Source organism: Heptranchias perlo, chromosome 21 (assembly GCF_035084215.1).
Source record: "Heptranchias perlo isolate sHepPer1 chromosome 21, sHepPer1.hap1, whole genome shotgun sequence".
In the NCBI taxonomy this organism is placed as follows: Eukaryota; Metazoa; Chordata; class Chondrichthyes; order Hexanchiformes; family Hexanchidae; genus Heptranchias; species Heptranchias perlo.
Window position 1 is genome coordinate 36,596,437 of NC_090345.1, and position 20,205 is coordinate 36,616,641.

A 20,205-nucleotide genomic window follows, 5' to 3' on the forward strand; every position below is an offset into this window, starting at 1 on the left:
TAAAAAAGGGTGAGAAACTATTAAATGTTGGTGTTCAGAGCAATTTGGGTGTTCTTGTGCACGAAACATGGAAAGTTATAATGCAGGTACAGCAAGCAATTAGGAAGGCAAATGGTATGTTGGCCTTTATTGCAAGGGGTTTGGAGTACAAGAGTAAGGAAGTCTTGCTGCAATTGTGCAAGGCTTTGGTGAGACTACACCTGGAGTACTGTCAACAGTTTTGGTCTCCTTACCTAAGGAAGGATATACTTGCCTTAGAGAGACAGCGCAACAAAGGCTCGCTAGATTGATTCCTGGGATGAGAGGGTTATCCTATGAGGAGACATTGAGTAGAATGAGCCTATACACTCGAGTTTAGAAGAATGAGAGGTGATCTAATTGAAACATTTAAGATTCTGAGAGGGCTTGACAGGATAGATGCTGAGAGGCTGTTTCCCCTGGCTGGAGAGTCTAGAACTAGGGGACATAGTCTCAGGATAAGGGGTCGGCCATTTAAGACTGAGATGAGGAAAAAATTCTTCACTCACCATCCCTGGGTATGTCCTGTCCCACCAGCAGGACAGACCCACCAGAGGTGGCGGTACAGTGATATACAGTCAGGAGGGAGAGGCCCTGGGAGTCCTCAACATTGACTCCAGACCCCATGAAGTCTCATGGCATCAGGTCAAACATGGGCAAGGAAACCTCCTGCTGATTACCACCTACCACCCTCCCTCAGCTGATGAATCAGTCCTCCTCCATGTTGAGCACCACTTGGAGGAAACACTGAGGGTAGCAAGGGCACAGAACATACTCTGGGTGGAGGACTTCAATGTCCATCACCAAGAGTGGCTCAGTAGCACCACTACTGACCAAGTTGGCCGAGTCCTGAAGGACATAGTTGCTAGACTGGGCCTGCGGCAGGTGGTGAGTGAACCAACACGAGGGAAAAACCTTCTTGACCTCGTCCTCACCAATCTACCCGTCGCAAGTGCATCTGTCCATGACAGTATTGGTAGGAGTGACCACCGCATAGTCCTTGTGGAGACAAAGTCCTGTCTTCACACTGAGGACACCATCCAATGTGCTAAATGGGATAGATTCAGAACAGATCTAGCAGCTCAAAATTGGGCATCCATGAGGTGCTGTGGGCCATCAGCACAATCTATTACCTCATGGCTCGGCATATTCCTCACTATCATTACCAACGAGCCGGGGATCAACCCTGGTTCAATGAGGAGTGTAGAAGAGCATGCCAGGAGCAGCACCAGGCGTACCTAAAAATGAGGTGCCAACCTGGTGAATCTACAATACAAGACTACATGTTGCTTCCGCTGTTTAGCATGCATGCTATAGACAGTGCTAAGCGATTCCACAACCAATGGATCAGATCAAAGCTCTGCTATCCTGCCACATCCAGTCCTGAATGGTGGTGGACAATTAAACAACTAACAGGAGGAGGAGGCTCTGCAAACATCCCCATCCTCAATGATGGCAGAGTCCAGCACGTGAGTGACAAAGACAAGGCTGAAGCGTTTGCAACCATCTTCAGCCAGAAGTGCCGAGTAGATGATCTATCTCGGCCTCCTCCCGATATCCCCACCATCACAGAAGCCAGTCTTCAGCCAATTTGATTCACTCCACGTGATATCAAGAAACGGCTGAGTGCAATGGATACAGCAAAGGCTATGGGCCCCAACAACATCCCAGCTGTAGTGCTGGTGACTTGTGCTCCAGAACTAGCTGTACCACTAGCCAAACTGTTCCAGTACATCTACAACACTGGCATCTACTCGACAATGTGGAAAATTGCCCAGGTATGCCCTGGCCACAAAAAGCAAGACAAATTCAATCCGGCCAATTACCGCCCCATCAGTCTACTCTCAATCATCAGCAAAGTGATGGAAGGTGTCGTCAACAGTGCTATCAAGCGGCACTTACTCACCAACAACCTGCTCACCAATGCTCAGTTTGGGTTCTGCCAGGACCGCTCGGCTCCGGACTTCATTACAGCTTTGGTCCAAACCTGGACAAAAGAGTTGACTTCCAGAGGTGAGGTGAGAGTAACAACACTCGACATCAAGGCAGCATTTGACCAAGTGTGACACTAAATTGAAGTCAATAGGAATCAGGGGGAAAACTGTCCAGTGGCTGGAGTCATACCTAGCACAAAAGGAAGATGGCAGTGGTTGTTGGAGGCTAATCATCTCAGCCCCAGGAGAGTGCTGCAGGAGTTCCTCAGGGCAGTGTCCTAGGCCCCACCATCTTCAGCTGCTTCATCAATGACCTTCCCTCCATCATAAGGTCAGAAATGGGGATGATTGCACAATGTTCAGTTCCATTCGCAACCCCTCAGATAATGAAGCAGTCTGAGCCCGCATGCAGCAAGACCTGGACAAAATCCAGGCTTGGGCTGATAAGTCGCAAGTAACATTCGCACCAGACATGTGCCAGGCAATGACCATCTCCAACAAGACAGTCTAACCACCTCCCCTTAACATTCAACGGCATTACCATCGCCATCCTGGGGGTCACCATTGACCAGCAACTTATCTGGACCAGCCACATAAATACTGTGGCTGCAAGAGTGGGTGAGAGGCTGGGTATTCTGCGGCGAGTGACTCACCTCCTGACTCCCCAGAGCCTTTCCACCTTCTACAAGGCACAAGTCAGGAGTGTGACGGAATACTCTCCACTTGCCTGGATGAGTGCAGCTCCAACAACACTTAAGAAGCTGGACACCATCCAGGACAAAGCAGCCCACTTGATTGGCACCCCATCCACCACCCTAAACATTCACTCCCTTTACCACCGGCGCACTGCGGCTGCAGTGTGTACCATCCACAGGATGCACTGCAGCAACTTGCCAAGGCTTCTTCGACAGCACCTCCCAAACCCGGGACGTCTACCACCTGGAAGGACAAGGGCAGCAGGCACATGGGAACAACACCACCTGCACGTTCCTGTCCAAGTCCCACCATCCCGACTTGGAAATATATCACCGTTCCTTCATCGTCACTGGGTCAAAATCCTGGTATTCCCTACCTAACAGCACTGTGGGAGAACCTTCACCTCACGGACTGCAGCGGTTCAAGGTGGCGGCTCACCACCGTTTCTCAAGGGCAATTAGGGATGGGCAATAAATGCTGGCCTTGCCAGAGACGCCCACATCCCATGAACGAATAAAAAAAAACTCAGGGTTGTGACTCTTGGAATTCTCTACCCCAGAGGGCTGTGGATGCTTAGTCGTTGAGTATATTCAAGGCTGAGATTGATAGATTTTTGGACACTAAGAGAATCAAGAGATATGGGCATCAGGCGGGAAAGTGGAGTTCAGGTCGAAGATCAGCCATGACCGTACTGAATGGTGGAGCAGGTTCGAGTGGCCGTACGGCCTACTCCTGCTCCATTTCTTATGTAGGGGTAAACTTCATTCATGAAGAAACTGCAGTCAAGAATCTCAATATACAAGGGAACTTGAGTATATAGCATTCATGTTATGTATATTGTGTTGATTTTACTTTTGTGGCTTGCAATCACATACGTTATCAGTTTTTTAACTTGTCCACGGGGATTGTATGAAAGGCTCAACGTGACCTTTGCTGCAAAGTTGAAAACCAATAACTGTCTCAACCAGGGATTAATGGATTGACTATTACTCACCTGTGCAGCCTGTAATTTTGAGCACAAAATGCTTAAATATTTTATATATATATATATATATATATATATATATATTTATTAAAAAACGAATGACCAGGGTCAACCCTTAGGTTAAAATCATGAAACAGAAAAGTTAATTAAAAATCAGTTTTGTTCCACTTAGTCTGTAGGAAAAAAAAATAATAGTTCAAAACAAAAAGCAGCAACATGATAATCCCAAAACAAAGGTCCAATTCTCAGACCATCTGTAATAATTAAGGCAGATTTTATTAGGGATAAATCAGTCACCTTGAAAAAATTACCAGGTCGTGGAGAAAGATACATTGCTACAAAAATGACCAAAAAAAATGTTCACTGAAATATAATAGAATTCCACAACTGATAATTTTGTATTTTTTTTCCTATACAGCTGAACTGGTTTCACATAAATTAACCTGTTCAAAGCCCTGAATTCTTTTGTTTAAAGCTGCACAGCTTCATAATTTGTTAGCCTGAAAAAATATAAAAATGCATAGCACAACTGACTTCAAAATGACATACGTTCCACCATTCGATACCTTCAATGTACCTTCTATTCAGTGCTTGAACATGAGCAGTTTTCCTGTTTAAGAGTTTTCAAATAGGCAATACATTCTCATCCAATCTTTTGCTGAAATCCACTACAAAAGTAACGCAGATGTTTTTAAATGTATCATTTTTTAAATTTCTGCATTACTTTTGTAGCGCACTTCAGTAAAGATTGAAAGCTTGTATTCACCCAGGTATGTGCTACCTCAATGTCAAATAATCATCAGTGTGGGGTAAAGTAGTTTTAAAGCAGCTACATAAAATTAGAATTTATCTTAGTCATGTGTAATTGCACCATCCACTGATTTTTTTTTGCAACATATATCTACAACCCTCTTTCTAGCATCATTACTTTACCTCCTTAAACTGTGTTTCTCATTTATTTTTTGTTCAGTTATATTGATTGATAAGCTGATTTTACATTGCATAGGCCACCAGCTCCTAGCAAGCAGGTCTTGCACAGCCTTAGTGGATCTTCCTAGCAACTGGCCTTAGCAAACCCAGCAAGTTTAGTTTGAGGTTGTTGCTGCTGTGTCAGGAGTTGGCACACCAAAAAACATTAACCAGCGTATCACAAATCTGACCATCTAATTGGAAAGGTTTTGTTGCATTTTACAGGTCATGAATTTAAAATCAGATTCTGAAATTAAAAATACATGCATGGTGACTACTGGACAAACAAAATACTGGAGAATGAATTTAATGCTAGATACTAGAAAATCCAGTTAATTTTTTTTAAGATTATTTGGTAAGAATATTACAGAATCATGCTTTATTAATGTAGCTGGCTAAAAATGATATTTGTCAAGAACAATCGTGAATTAAAAAAACTTTTTGCTGTCTTTTACTGATATCCAAAACTCCAATTACAACCATCTTCTCCTGTACCCGCAGATAAATTTAATTCAAGAACAGCCTTCATCAAAAGACTGAGAAGTAAAAAAAATACCTAATGAAATTCTCACTTATTGAAGAAAGTTACAGAAAAGCCTACCTATGCATACGTCAATTTTGCCTTTGATGGCGGCTTCATGGAGAGGCGTGTAGTTCCAATTATCTCGAGCATTAGAATCAGCGCCATGAAACAGCAGCAGATTGACAACTTCTGCATGACCAAATGAACAGGCATTATGAAGAGGAATAAGGCCTCCATCGTCTCTTGCATGGACATTAGCACCACTCTGAAGCAAAAATTCAACTACATCCTTCCGTCCAAATCCTAGAGGGATTGACGTATAGCCATAAGTTATCACAGTAATCACACTTACGACATCCAGAAATAATTGTCTAACAGTACCTTATTTAGTCTAATTATGTTTCTTTTAATTAATGCTCATTTGACTACAAGTCTCTATTTAACCATGCACCAAAAGAATACCTTTGGAAAAAAAAAATCAAATTTCTAGAAGTACATTTTGTTAAGACTAATAATTTCAGAGGCTAAAGCATTTGCCAAAACAAATTTGAACTGATATGCAATAATGTCACCATAATGGTAGGCACATCAAATTGAAGTTAAAGCTAAGTGTGAAACAGATCATTTATTTTCAAATTGCTGACTTTACAACACAATTTGCATTTATATAGCACCTATAAAGCAGTAAAATATCCAAAGGTGCTTCACAGGAGTATTATCAAACAGAATTTGACACACACAAACATATGGATATATTAGAACAGGTAACCAAAAGCTTGGGCAACGGGTAGGTTTTAAGAAGAGTCTTAAAAGGAGGAGAGGTAGAGAGGTGGAGGGGTTTAGGAGGGAATTCCAGAGTTTAGGGCCTAGGCAGCTGAAGGCACCCCGCCAATGATGGAGTGTTGAAAATTGGGGATGCGTAAGAGGCCAGAATTGGAGGAGCATGGAGATCTGAGGGCTGCAGGTTACAGAGATAGGAAGGGGCAATGATTGGAGGGATTTGAAAATAAAGGTGAGAATTTTAAAAATCGAGGTGTTGCCGGACCGGGAGCCAATGTAGGTCAGCAAGCACAGGGGTGCTAGGTGAACGGGACTTGGTGCGAGTTAGGATACAGGCAGCAGAGTTTTGGATGAGCTTAAGTTTATGGAGGGTGCAAGGCCAGGAGAGCACTGGAATAGTCAAGTCTAGAGGTAACAAAGGCATGGAGGAGGGTTTCAGCGGCAGATGTGCTGAGGCAGGAATGGAGACAGGCGATGTTACAGAGGTGCAAGTAGGCAGTCTTGGTGATGGAGAGGATATGGGGTCGGAAGCTCAGCTCAGGGTCAAATAGGACGCTAAGGTTGCGAATGGTCTGGGTTCAGTCTCAAACAGTGGTCAGGGAGAGGGGTGGCATATCATTATTAAAGCAAAAGGATAAAAACCCAGACTGTAAAACAAAAACCTTCCAAGATAAAATAAGTAGCAACGGATATTAGTTGCAGATAAAAGTGACCCTTCACAAGCCAAATTTTAGGAATCACTTCAGTAGGTATTAACTGTACCAATGCAATTACTGGGTTTAGATTAAAAATATATTTCCAAAGACATGCTAAACTCACATGTAGGATGTAGGAAAACTACAGAAATTGCCTGCAGAAGCAGTACATCTTAAATGGATAGCTACAGTATTTCTTACTAAACACAATGCTTAAATTCTTGTATAAATTGAAGTATTACCAAACTTCCTTCACTCCTCTCTTTATACGAACTATTCTAATTGTCTTACAACACACAAAAAACATGTCTGCAAATCAACCCACGTCAATAAAATGGTCTATTAAGAACGTGGGTGCAATACAAATTGAAAATAATTGAATTAGTTAGTAATTTATGTTAAGCATTCCAATATTTGCTGATCAATTCATTATTAATAGAAGCTCCAGTTTTACAAGGGATGCACAGGCATCCGTAGCAGACTTTCGTACAGATAAGCATGGAGTTGAGGTCGAAGATCACCCATGATCTGATTGAATGGCGGAGCAGGCTTGAGGCACCGTATGGCCTACTCCTGCTCCTATTTCTTATGTAGAAGTTGTTATTGTCTCTGTTGGTTCAGCCTTAATGTTTTCATCAATAATTTAGGCTTTGGATCTACTTCAAAGGAAACAAATTATACATATAATTGCTGATCCCTCATGCATGGCTCACGATGCGTCAAATAACATGCTGCTTTACAATTAAGCATTGAAGCAAGGCTCTTAAAGTATTTGAGTGTAACAATTCCAACGTTGCAATTTAAAAGCTCTCCAAAGAAGGCAGCTACAGTGATTTTTGTGTATTTTAATAAGGACATGAGAGAGTCATTCAACAGTGGTAATCAGATGAGGGACACTTATGATCGCTGCCCTTGCCAGCAGCACAATACCCTCAAGGTATTTGCCCAGGCTCCTGATCAGATCCCAACATGCTTTACATTCATATAATTTCCCTTTCCCTGTGTTGAGACAGCTTGAAGTATTTCAGCAGAGCACTTGCAAGCATCAATGCTAACAAATTTTTGAGGGAGGCTGAAGGTTTTTCTCTGGAGTTCCAAGAAAACCTCTAGGGAACTGGACCTGAACAATGGAACAGGAACTCTTGAATTGCTTGTCAGTAAGTCCTTAAAAAAATTATGAAGAGTGGAGTCTTCAACTGGTCACGAGCCATGCATTTTCCAGAATGTTGTCAATAATGGTGCAGGTTTGAACGAGAGCTTGACTGTTAAGCTGGTTTAACAACTCTGATGGTTTTCAGTTTCCCCACTCTATCTTTAAATTCCATAGAAAATGCTTTGAAGCATAACTGGATATAAAGTATGCACAAGCGTTCAATGGCTGTGTGCACACAAACACCATACATCCAGTAATAGCTCCAAGTTATGGGATGGAAGCTTAGTAAATGTCAATCTTTTTCAGGTAAAATATCAGCAGCTATAGAGTAATATCTGGTGCTTTTTCTTACTTGACATGAAACTTAGACATGTAGTAACTGTAGTGAATTGTATCCAAATCTCTGTTAAATATAGACTAAAGCCCATCATTTGACAAATCCACAAGTAGGAATTCCTTCAAAAGAATTTGCAGAGTGCATTGTCTCATTGTAAAGCATCTGTCTCAGCCATGTCCACACTTATATACTCAGTGGTACTACTGGCCTCCAAATGTGACAAGCTGAAAACACTTCAGGCTTTTTTAATCAATTCATTGTTATCAATTAATAGAAACTCCAGTTTTGTGAGGGATGCATAAGCATTCATAGCAGACTTTTAAACAGAAGTTGTTACTATCTCTGTTGGCTCAGCCTAAATGAGCTTCTGAATATATGTCAGCAACTTGGCCTTTCTAATGAATTTGTAGGTTGGCTGTTCTTCAATGGATTGTATAGCTCAGGCTAACAGGGTTACGGTTTTTAAAATAAAACTTAACTTCAGTATCAAGTCCTTGATGTCAGCCTTCATTCCCAAAATTTTTACACTGAAATGGTTGGTGCATTTTGCAGAATGTCAGCTTTATTCTGGGCAGAATGATGTCCTTAGGAGAATATGTCCATAGCACAAAATAAGTGTACTTTTAACTCTTATTATTTCAGTATCAGTCAGGTGCGTGATGAGGAGATTCTTAGTCATCATAAAGATATTGAACATTGCAAAACCCTGGAGTTTAGACAGGGTGGTATCTAAGTGGGTTACAGTACAGTAACCCATTCCAGTAGCAACTTTCTCTCTCTAAAGCTCTATTATGCTAACACTATATAACATCTCCTGAAGATTCTTCTTTACCCATTTCTTTGTGCTGGATCATACGTAGCACTATACCTAAACAATTATACAGAACGCCCTCCTCTTGCAAATATATGTGATAATTGTGAATGTGGTTAGTCATTTCTTCACTAAGCTGGACAAATCATGCCTCAGCTGCTATTGTGTCTGTGTTTGGGCCAAAACCTGTCATGGTTTCACTTCTTACTGGTTCTGGAGCATAGATTTCTCTGAATTATCCCAGAGAATCAACTAAAATTAGAAGTTTATTTTCAAATACTTTCACTGCTGCTGGGTGGATATTAATAAGGAGGACTTGCAGTTAGCACCTCTGCCTTTTCCCCAATAAAGACATATGTACTGCTGAAACAGCTGTTGACTGAGACTTAGGATGATTTAAAGCCCCTCAATTAAAAACAAATTCTACCACCCTAGCCTTCTGTTCATTCGTTCCAAGGTACACCAAGTAATTACAGATTACTGCTAAGGTGTTAGTGCACCATATTGCAAACAAACTCTACCGATTATGTTCTGTTGCCATTCCTTGTAGAATGGCAACTAGGAATTGTTGTAATCATCATTTTCATCAATATTTTCCAGTCTCCTTAAATTTTTGACCTTAACCAATCTGTAGTTACAACGTATAGCTCCTGTTTTCCTCAGCAGGCAAAGCACACTGACATGATAAATTCCACCATTTCCTTTCTTCCCTTTAGCTCTAGGTAACTAATGGTCAATAGTATGCATTACTTTGGCAAGTATTCTCTTAATTGTATTACTATTTGCTAGAAATAGCAGTAGCATGCCAATGAATCAAACACGACTGAATTTTCATGCGCAAAGGAACACTTTGATAGGATGCTTCAGCAAGACAAAATTAGCTGAGACAGAAAGCAGAGAGTAGTGGTGAACGGCTGTTTTTCAGACTGGAGGGAAGCGTGCAGTGGTGACCCCCAGGGGTTGGTTTTAGGGCCACTGTTCTTTGAAATATTTTAATGGCCTGGACTTGGGTATACAGGGCATAACTTCAAAGTTTGCAGATGACATGAAACTTGGAATTGTAGTAAACAGTGAGAGGGTAGTAACAGACTTCAGGACAGAGACAGACTAGTAAAATGGGTAGACACATGGCAGATGAAATTTAACGCAGAGAAGTCTGAAGTGATACATTTTGGTAGGATGAGGAGAGGCAACATAAATTAAAGGGTACAATTATAAAGGGGGTGCAGGAACAGAGGCACTTTGGTGTATACGTACACAAATCTTTAAAGGTGGCAGGATAAGTTGAGATGGATGTTAAGAAAGCATATGGGATCCTTGGCTTTATAAACAGAGGCAAAGAATACAAAAGGAAGTTATGCTAAATCTTTATAAATCACTGGTTAGGCCCAGCTGGAGTATTGTGTCCAATTCTGGGCACCACACTTCAGGAAAGATGTCAATGGCCTCCATCTGTGCTGTATCATTCTATGATTCTAAGACCATGTTCCCAGTCAAATTTGGTTATTGTTGATCGTCAGCAACAATCTGGTTTGTAAAGGTTGAAGTTAGAACTTTGAAGCAGCAATGGATTTAATTTTGATGCTTCTTAGAAAATGGGTTGATCTATTGCCACAGATCTCATTATGTAAATTGATAAACAGACTCTAGTTGTATCGCTAACCTTCAATATTTCTCTCCATGACACTGTGATTTATGTACCAGTGCTGCAAAAGTTTTTGTGGTACCTGACAGAATTGTTGTAATTAACATGGGTAACTGGTTTGTCATAGAGCAGCAGGTGGATTATCTGGCTTACAGTTTCTAATGCTGCTGTGCTCACCTTGGGCACTTTCATGGGCAGCCACAAATTGAAAAAGCTACAGAAAACTCAGGAAGAATAACAGTCAGAGGAGGGCCTGGGAGCTCCTTTTTATCTGCTAGGTAGGCAAGAATGCTCTTTCCAAAATGATCCAACGCAAAACAGAATTTAGACAATTTTCTCCTCGGTTAGGCTAGAAAATATAGGGAGCATAATTTTTAAGAAAGGATTTAACAATGGTACCAAGTAAAGAATATTTTCTGTACACAGGTTTGCCAGCATCAAAACCATGTAGAAATGTGGCAGAGAAACTCACATCAATAGAGAGGTCAATAAGTGAGGTTGTGGAACACTTTCCCCATTATTTTTTTTTAAACAAAATCCAATTCCAAGGTACTATCGATAGCTATATGTGTGCATTTGAATTGCTAGCTTATCACTAAAAGTGGGACAAAAATGTACAGGCCAGAAGTCTCATACCTTTACTAAGGGGTACAGCACGTGTCAATTTTTTCATGTCAATTCAGCTGACAATATGAACTATGATAGATAGTGCAAAATTTGCCATTCTTGACTTGCACAATTGAATACCTGAACCATACAGGCAAGTTCAAGCAATTAAGAAAATATCCAGTCAGTACATATAGGGAAATAGTTACTGAATTAGAATGTATGAAAGCTTTGGTTAGAGCACAAAAATGTAGCAGACTACAAAAGGTCTTTGTCATTTAATGTTAGGAAACTGATGTGGAAATAGCCAGAGATAATTTAAGAATATGGTTACTTCACCTGGAATGTAAAACTCACGCAGTTAAGCAAATAAGCCTATCATTTATGGCCTCATGAGCACAGGTGAACAAACATGGGATGGGAGATCAGATCCCACGTGCTGTCCAACAGACAAAGCACTCGGTAAAGCAGCTGGTGAGTGCATGGCGAGAAAGACCTGGCGGTTCGATCTGCTGCTCCCCACACTGTCAAGCATGCTGGAGAGAGAACGAACGAGATTAACAGAAAATCAATTTTATTGAAGAAAAGTGATGTTCTGGGATAACCTATTATAGAAAATTGATGCTGTGGTCACAACGTATTGGAAGGGTGAGAGAAGAACCCACAGCAAACTCAGCTGCTCTGCAATGGCCAAGCAGTACATTCACTTAACCATGATAAACAGAGCCTTCAGGACAAGGGAGGTTAAATCATTATCATTTCAAGAACTTTCCTTTCCTCCATCCCCTTGGCTTTGCACTGGCCAGGCTTACTGTGCTCACTGGTTCCTCCTATACGGCTGCTTCCTCTGTACTCCAGCGTCCTTTCATTCTCTTCTACAACCCCCCCCCCCCCATCCCCATCCCCCACAATCTCCTCTTGCCTCTTACACATATCTTCCCCCCCCACCATCTCATCTAGCTATACTCACTCTCTCCTCTTACTGTCCCCACAAGCTAACCCTCCCTTACACCCCCCCCCACCCAACTAACACTGCTCTGCCTTCCCCATCCCCGCTCTACCATTCCTCTGCTCTTCCAGCCTTCAGCATTGTCGTCATCCCTGAATCTGGTCCAGTTAACACCTGCCATCTAATCCTGCTTCACGTGAAGGCTTTTAGCCTTGACTCCACGGCCAGGAATTTCCTGCGTGGGCACAACACAGAGATTGGACCTGAAATTATGCCCATTCCGCCAAAATCAACCTGTGCTCAAATTTCCCACTAATCTCATTAGCATACGCTCGAACGGGCGTAAATCAGTGTGGTTTGAATGTAATTGGAACATAGCCAATGGGGCCTCAAGGTGTTAGGATACTTTAAAGCGGGAGTGTGCAAGGTGAGTAGCATACAGCTCGGAGTCAAAATTTTAAAATTAATTCATTTAAATTGCTCTGTACAGCGTCTCTTTCCCTTCTCACAGATGACTGATCTGGACATTGTTCAAGGACATTGAACATTGCAGAAGACGGCCAAGAGGCCCTTCAGAACACGATAAAAGAAAGGAGACTTCTCAGCTTCCCCCACATTCCAGCCCTCACGGCGGTCAGGAGGCGGGTGTGGACAGAGGTGGCAGAGGCACTGGGTGCCACATCCAGTCCTCAGGATGGTGGAGGAGTGCTGCATAAAATTTAATGAGCTGACCAGAGCAGGGAAGGTAAAACATTTACCATGCTCTCCCTTTCTTCCTCACCCACTGTGGGGCACCATGCCTGAGACCAAACTAGTTGATCAGTGACCGTGCAGCAAAACCCCAAGAGAGATGCAGTCCAGCAGCACCTTCAACTGCTCCACACATTTAAAACTGCAAGCCCAATTTTTCTCTTTGCAAGGCAAGAATGCACACAATGCCCAGGGGAGTGCAAAGAGCAGGGGGGACAATGCCCAAACCTCTGCTCAGGGACCCCCTCCAAACAAGGAGACGGCAGTGGAGCTGCTGCGCTGTAGTAGAGGCCGGAGAGGAGTGAAAGAAGTGTCTAGAGCCAGCTGAGTACCTGTCTGTTTGATATCTCCCGAGCCTTATTCTACCCAATGCACACATCAGCACTGGCAAAGGCAACCATTCTAACCCTGCTTTATCATCCCACTGAACATTCAAGATGCCGGAAGGCAGTTGCTGTGAACAGGCGGGCGGTGGAGAAATGGATAACAGCTTCCAGAGGAACTGGAGAATGCAGGCCCTGACTTTGTTGTGCACCTTGTCCACACTGAGCTGCCAGATAAGGGGGTTGATGAAAAGCCAGAGCTGCATACTTTCACACTTTCCTGGGAGAGCACTCCCAAACAAAGTCAGAGTCACCTGAATCTACCCAAGGGTAGAGCAAGCAAAAGAGCCATTTTAATTTCTCAAATAAACCACCTGCTACCTTACAACAAATTAATTCTAATAATTATGTCCAGATACTTAAAAAAAAAGCAACTTCTGTACTAGGTCAGGATCTTTGCAGTGCATTACACATTGCCATGGCGAGAAATATTGAAGGTTAGAAATCCCCATAATAATTTGCAACTTAGTAGAATTAGTAATTATGCAAGTGGAAGACTGTCAAAATATTACAATACTTAAACAACAGAAATGAGTCGTTATTGGCAGCAGAATCGCTAATAAGCAAACTGAATACAGTAAAAAGACATTAAATGATGAGATGAAGGCCAGGCTGAGCAGACTGGATATGCGAGTTCCCATCCACCTGCAATATCTCCCAGGCAACATGCAATACGCAATGAGCTGACCTGTATGGATGTGAGGCAAGCTGCACTGAAGAGTTTCCCTGGATATTTTAAATCTTAATATCTGCTATTCTTTTACACTCTGCTGACAAACTCCACCTAAATCACGATATTCATATTGCGAGACAGTGATGTAGCAGGTGCATTCCTACCAAAAAACCCCGCCCCTTGTTACAGTACTGCACACTGCAGTGTTTACATGTCTTCTGATCGAAATGCACGGATGTTTGCAAAAGCAAGCAGTTTGCAGCGTGTTTTTTTCTTCTTTTAAAATGTTAACAGTTGAAGAAACAAGAGCTCCAAATAAATGAAATTGACTTCAACACCAATTTTTGTTTAAAAACGTTTGCATTCGGTAGCTCGACCGTTACTCGAAGGTGTGCAAATGCGGTCCAAGTTGTGCTCGACACGCCCGTGCAATCAGAACTCGCTTTAAGACGAAATTAAAAAACAAAGAAAATGGCAACTTCACGTCTGAGGAAAGGAGCCTCAGCAGCAACCTGGGCCTCGGCCAACGCCGCCCGAGGGTAGGGGGCAAGAAAGAGGGGAGCGGGCAATGGGGGAAGGGGGCTCCCCACGGTTTTTTATTACCTGCAGCAAAATGTAACGGGGTGGATTTGCGTCCTGCCGTGTCCCTGGCGTTCACATTGTCCGCCCTCACCAGCCTCTTCACCCGGGCCACGTCGCCGTTCCTGCAGCCCTCGAACAGCTCCCTGGCGGGGTCGTGATGAGCAAACGTCGGCGTTGGCGAGTGCTCCCCCGAACTGGAGGCCGCCGCTCCCGGGCACCGACGGGACGCCATTAAGAGCAGCCAACAGACAGAGAGAGAGAGAGAAAGAGACAAGAGCCAGGCTTAGCTGACTCGCTCCAGCTGTCTGTCTGTCTGTCTGCCGCGCTACGCCGCAAAAAACCGCAACCCAGACATGGCGCCCCAACCGCCAACAGGCGCCGCTCGAGCACAGCGACGTCGCCGAATTCTTTGTCCCGAGACCAGACCTTCCGGCGCGCCGCACGCCCCAACTTCAGAACAAAGCCTGGCCAGGCTCCCGCGTCACATGACCACAGCGGCCAACGCGCGTGCGCGTCATTTGCTGTTGCAAACGTGAAGGGTATTCCAGTCTTACCGAATGTGGGTTCCAGGAAGATGCTGACACTTCCAAAGACAAGGATTTACTCTGGAAATTAGTTGAATTATGACTCCGTCCATTAGATAGGGTGTAGCCTTATTTATTGAGGGCCTCTGTCTTGATAGAAACGTTTGGCAACTCTTTATTTGTTTATTAAAATTCAATGTAATTATGTAAATCACATTGACATGCAATAACTTACTTCTATGTCGTCTCCTCCTCCCCGGGTCCACTTCGACCACTCCATGCAGACCACTTTCATGAACCACAGGAAACCTCCAAATACACTTGCACCAGCAGCCAGAAGAAATCATCCAGCAACCACAAAAGAAATGTTTTTTTCTCTTTCTACCACTGCTATTTTCTTTCTATTTAATTTTTACTGATAAGAGAATAATTGACTCTGTTTTGAAACTATTGTATACCAAGGGTCAAAGTACTTTATTGTGCTGTTTGAGCCAAGAAGAAACAATTCCTAATTGCAAATAGGGATGAGTACAGTTCTGAATTCCAAACTCAGACTGGGCCAAAACTAAAGCAAAATACTGCCGATGCTCATATTTCAGACTGGGCCAGTTCACATTATGTCAGCAAATCCTTGAATCTTGCCAACAGGACACTGTAAAACCTTTTACGTTTGAGGCCAGGTCTGAAGGTGTAGATCGATTTGATTTTTTGATTCTTTAAAATAACTTGAACAAGATCCTAATATTTGAAATGAATGCTTTCTGCAATGTTGAGTTAAAGGAAGAACATTGAACTCATCAATTGGCTTTTACCAGTTTGTGGATGAGTGTGATCCTCAGGGAGGGTCACCCTGGCTGCCTCTTTTGCCCACGTCCGGATGGCTTAACTTACAAGTGATGTCATCCTGATAACATTTCTAAATTGAAATAACTTGCTTTAATATAATACCTTGCACATCCTCAGGACATCCCAAAGAGTTTTACAGCCAATAACTTGTTTTGTAGGCAAATGTGGTGGCTAAATGATACACAGCATGATCCCACAAACAGCAAATGAGATTAATGACCAATTAATATGTTTTGGTGGTGTTGGTTCCTTACTGTTCCCACAAAAGGTTTGCTAAGCAATTTATTATAATGCCACTTATGTGACAGGAACTAAGCTCTGCCCTGTGTAAATTATAAAATTGTGGTATTACATGTTTTCTTTTATATCTTTAATAAGTTATGGGGAAATGTGAATGATCTTGAACGGACTATGGGCAAAATAGAAACTGCCTTTCCTCGTGAAATTACCCACTGAGAATGGGGTCAGGCTGTCAGTGAGAAAGCTGACAAGATTGTTTGATTTGGAAATAAAACAGTTAAGGTAACCACTGTTTTCAATAATGGCTGCCCCATCATGGGAGCATAGTTGTCTCCAAGTTAATATCCTGACACATGAAAGGTTTACTTTGATCAGGAGGCTGAGGTGTTCCTAAAAAAAGATGGCCTTCACTTCAAAAGGACATGAAGATTGTACCTGAGCAGCAGCCTTAGCTCCAAATAATCACAAGACACAGCTCCATGCCCATGCTACGGTTTGTAAGATAGTTATAAGGAAACTGAAAAGGCGGCTCTATAATAATTTTGAAACACTTTTGTCACTTTTGTCTCAACAAAAAAGTTTACAGCATTAAATGTATATCAAAGTATACTGCTTTTTATCTACTGTGTTTTTGCTTCTGTATAATTTTAAATATCATAATAAATGAGATTTGTAGTTTAAGCCCGAAACATCTGGTCTGTCAGTTGTTTTCCTCCTATTAGAGAGATCTGATGTGTATATTGGGAAACTCATACTATTTCTGGTATAATCCAACAGTAAAAATGTAGATTGTTATCGCTCAGTCAGAGAAAGAGCTGCTTTGATTGGGAGGCCTGAATAGTAACAACTTGTTTCAGTTAATCAGTCTAACTAACTTTTTTCTAACCTCTAACCTCTCTCTTCATGCCACAGCCTTTCTGTTTTATTGGTACTACTGTCGTTATTGCTGTTCTAAACTTTCACAAGATCTCAAAATAATTATGGTGAAGAAAGACCATTTGGCCCATCTTAATTCATCCACAAAGATCCTAAAATTCCCCCACTGCAACATCCAGCTGTTTCTTAAATGATTCCAAGGTTTTTTCCTCTGCTACTCTATCTGGTAGTCCATTCCATGTATTGACCACTCTTTGTGTGAAGAAGCATTTTCTGATATCAGTCCTAAATTGATCTTATACTGGTTTGAACTTGTGTCCCCTTGTCCTACTCTCACAATTTAAAGTAGTATTCCAGCTTTACCTTAACCATCTGATATATCTTTATAAGAGCACCTCTCCGGTGTCTCCTTTCCAGGTTGAAAAGCTGAGGAAGTAGTGGAGGAGATAAATGCCAGGAGCATAGCTCCAAGAACATGATTGCAGTGCAGGAAGAAGTTTAGTGATTTAAAACGAGTTGTCAAGGTGAGTGAGTTCAAGCTTCAAGTGGTATATCATACCAACTGCACCACTAGCCTCATCCACTGCTCAATTCACTACACCCCCATCACCCACCTATCAACAATCTCTTTCAGTCAGTACTCAACCGTTCAAATCATATGCTTTATCTCACCCTCCCACACTTAGCACTGTTGCAAGCCTCGCACCCACAACTCACGGGTCTCATACACTGGTAGCTATTCAACCATCACCCAAATATCTTGCAGAACACTTACTGACACACTTTCCTCTTTCTTGCAGGAGAAGGTGGTGCATATCAGGAGGCAGCAAGTGGCGGTGGCTCCATGGAACATGAACCTGCTGCCCTCTCTCAGTATGACAGCATTCCTGCTCCCACCCCTGCCACTCCACCAGTGCCCTTGCTGTTGCCTGTCAGCCAGCCTGCCAGCCCACTCCCGGTAGAGTATTGAAACTTTATCCAAGTACAGGAAACCTCCAAAAACAAATACAAATCAACCAGCAGCCGGAAGAAATAATCCAGCAACGAACCTGTAACTCTAGAAGATCCCTTTAAATAGCGTTGCTGGAGCGTCCTTCTTGCGTCTTAAAGTCATGTTCAGCTGTGCAAGGTTAAGACAGTGCATTGGATGGAGTGTGGAGTTCCAAAATAGCAGCGGTCCCTTTAAATCAATGTTGCCCACTGATTCGCGTCATAAGCTCCCTACTCTGCATGCTACCGGTGGTCGTTAGGCGCACTCGTGCAAACCACTTTACCAAGATGGTGTCCTGTGCACTTTCTGTCAGAAGTATGCGCGCGGATCTCAGATCCCATTTTTGAGGCTTAGTTGGCTGCGTAGTGCCTAAAAAACGGGCACTTAGCAGCCTAATTTCACCCCACTAGTCTCTTTCAGCTTTATCTGTAGTTCTTTCAAAACCATTCATGGAATATGCCGGTTGCCTATTTTTCCTTACTATCTGCAATACTTTACAGTTGTCTGCATTCATAAGAACTTAAGAACATAAGAAATAGGAGCAGGAGCCATACGGCCCCTCGAGCCTGCTCCGCCATTCAATCAGATCATGGCTGATCTTTTACCTCAACTCCACTTTCCCGCCCGATCCCCATGTCCCTTGATTCCCCTAGAGTCCAAAAATATATCTATCTCAGCCTTGAATATATTCAGTGACTCAGCATTCACAGCCCTCTGGGGTAGAGAATTCCAAAAACTCACAATCCTGTGCGTGAAGAAATTCCTCCTCATCTCAGTCTTGAATGGCTGACCTCTTATCCTGAGACTATGCCCTCTAGTTCTAGACTCTCTAGCCAGGGGAAACAATCTCTCAGCATCTACCCTGTCAAGCCTCCTCATAATCTTGTATGCTTCAATGAGATCACCTCTCATTCTTCTAAACTCCAGAGAGTATAGGCCTATTCTACTCAACCTCTCTTCATAGAACAACCCTCTCATCCCAGGAATTAATCTAGTGAAGCTTTGTTGCACCACCTCCAAGACAAGTATATCCTTCCTTACATAAGGAGACCAAAACTGTACACAGTACTCCAGATGAGGTCTCACTAAAGCCCTGTACAACTGTAGTAAGACTTCCTTACTCTTGTACTCCAACCCCCTTGCAATAAAGGCCAACATGCCATTTTCTTTCCTAATTGCCTGTTGTACCTGCATACTAACTTTATGTGTTTCTTGTACAAGTCTCCCTGAACACATTTAATAGTTTCTCACCATTTAAAAAATATTCTGTTTTTCTATTCCTCCTACCAAAGTGAATAACCTCACATTTACCCACATTATACTCCATCTGCCCACTCACTTAATCTGTCTATATCCCTTTGCAGACTCTTTGGCCTCAATTTTAACATTGAAAAACGGGTGGGTTGGTGGCAGGGGGCATTGAAAATTGCCACCATTTCAGACCTGCCCCCAACCTGCCTCCAACCGGCCCATTTCTGGTTTTCACCTGGGTGGGAAGAGGGGCGGGCGACCAACCCGCTCCCGGGAGGCGGACCAGGCCTTAAAACCTTTCAAGGAGGCTTCGGGCCTCCATTTTTCTGGACTTCCCGATTTCAACCCTGGGGGGCCAGGATTCCTGAGCCTTCTGTTTTACATCTCGTGAAAGAAGGCGAGAAGGCCCAAGGCTAAGAGGTAGGTGCCTAGAAAGGCACAGCTTGTGGATCCAGAGCAGCTGCAGTGCTTCCCCCAGGCCCAACAAGCCTACCTGCACCGACCCCGCAACGATCGCGGATCCCCACCGATCGGAGACCCCCGACCCCTGATTGCAGACCCCCCCAATCACGGACCCCCCTGATCGCAGACCCCCGACCCCTGATTGTGGACCCCACCCCGATCACAGACCCCCCACCGATCATGGACCCCTGACCATCGATTGCGGACACCCAACCTCCGATCGTGGACCTCCCCCGATCGCAGACCCCCCTGATCGCGGACCCCTGACCACCGACCCCCATCCTCCCCCCATTCCGATCCTCCAATCCCTGACCCCGCTCCTCCCCCCGACCCCTATCCTCCCCTCTAACCCGATCCTCCCCCCCACTCCGATCCTCCCCCCCACTCCGATCCTCCCACCCCTGACCTGTGATTCTCCCCCCACTCCGATCCTCCAACCGCTGACCCCCGATCCTCCCTCTCGATGATCGCGGACCCCTTGACTGACCTCGATTCCCATCCACCAAAACTCACGACCCCTGTGCCA

General features: G+C 43.4%; 1 protein-coding gene across 5 annotated transcripts in view; it reads right to left on the reverse strand.

The window, feature by feature from the left end:
• The window catches only part of LOC137340138 (poly [ADP-ribose] polymerase tankyrase-2), a 74,076-nt gene extending 58,685 nt beyond the window's left edge, over positions 1-15,391 (reverse strand). Inside the window, exons 1-2 of one of the 5 annotated variants that reach the window (XM_068002473.1) lie at positions 15,249-15,391; positions 5,204-5,428 (exon numbers count right to left, since the gene is read on the reverse strand). In XM_068002473.1, coding sequence (XP_067858574.1) covers positions 5,204-5,428; positions 15,249-15,360 — 337 coding nt within the window. In that variant the 5' untranslated portion in view covers positions 15,361-15,391. Of the gene's footprint in view, positions 1-5,203; positions 5,429-14,510; positions 14,944-15,248 lie in introns of those variants that run through there. The other 4 variants (XM_068002475.1, XM_068002474.1, XM_068002471.1 and 1 more) reach the window with 4 other exon arrangements.
• Between the last annotated feature and the right edge of the window lie 4,814 nt (positions 15,392-20,205).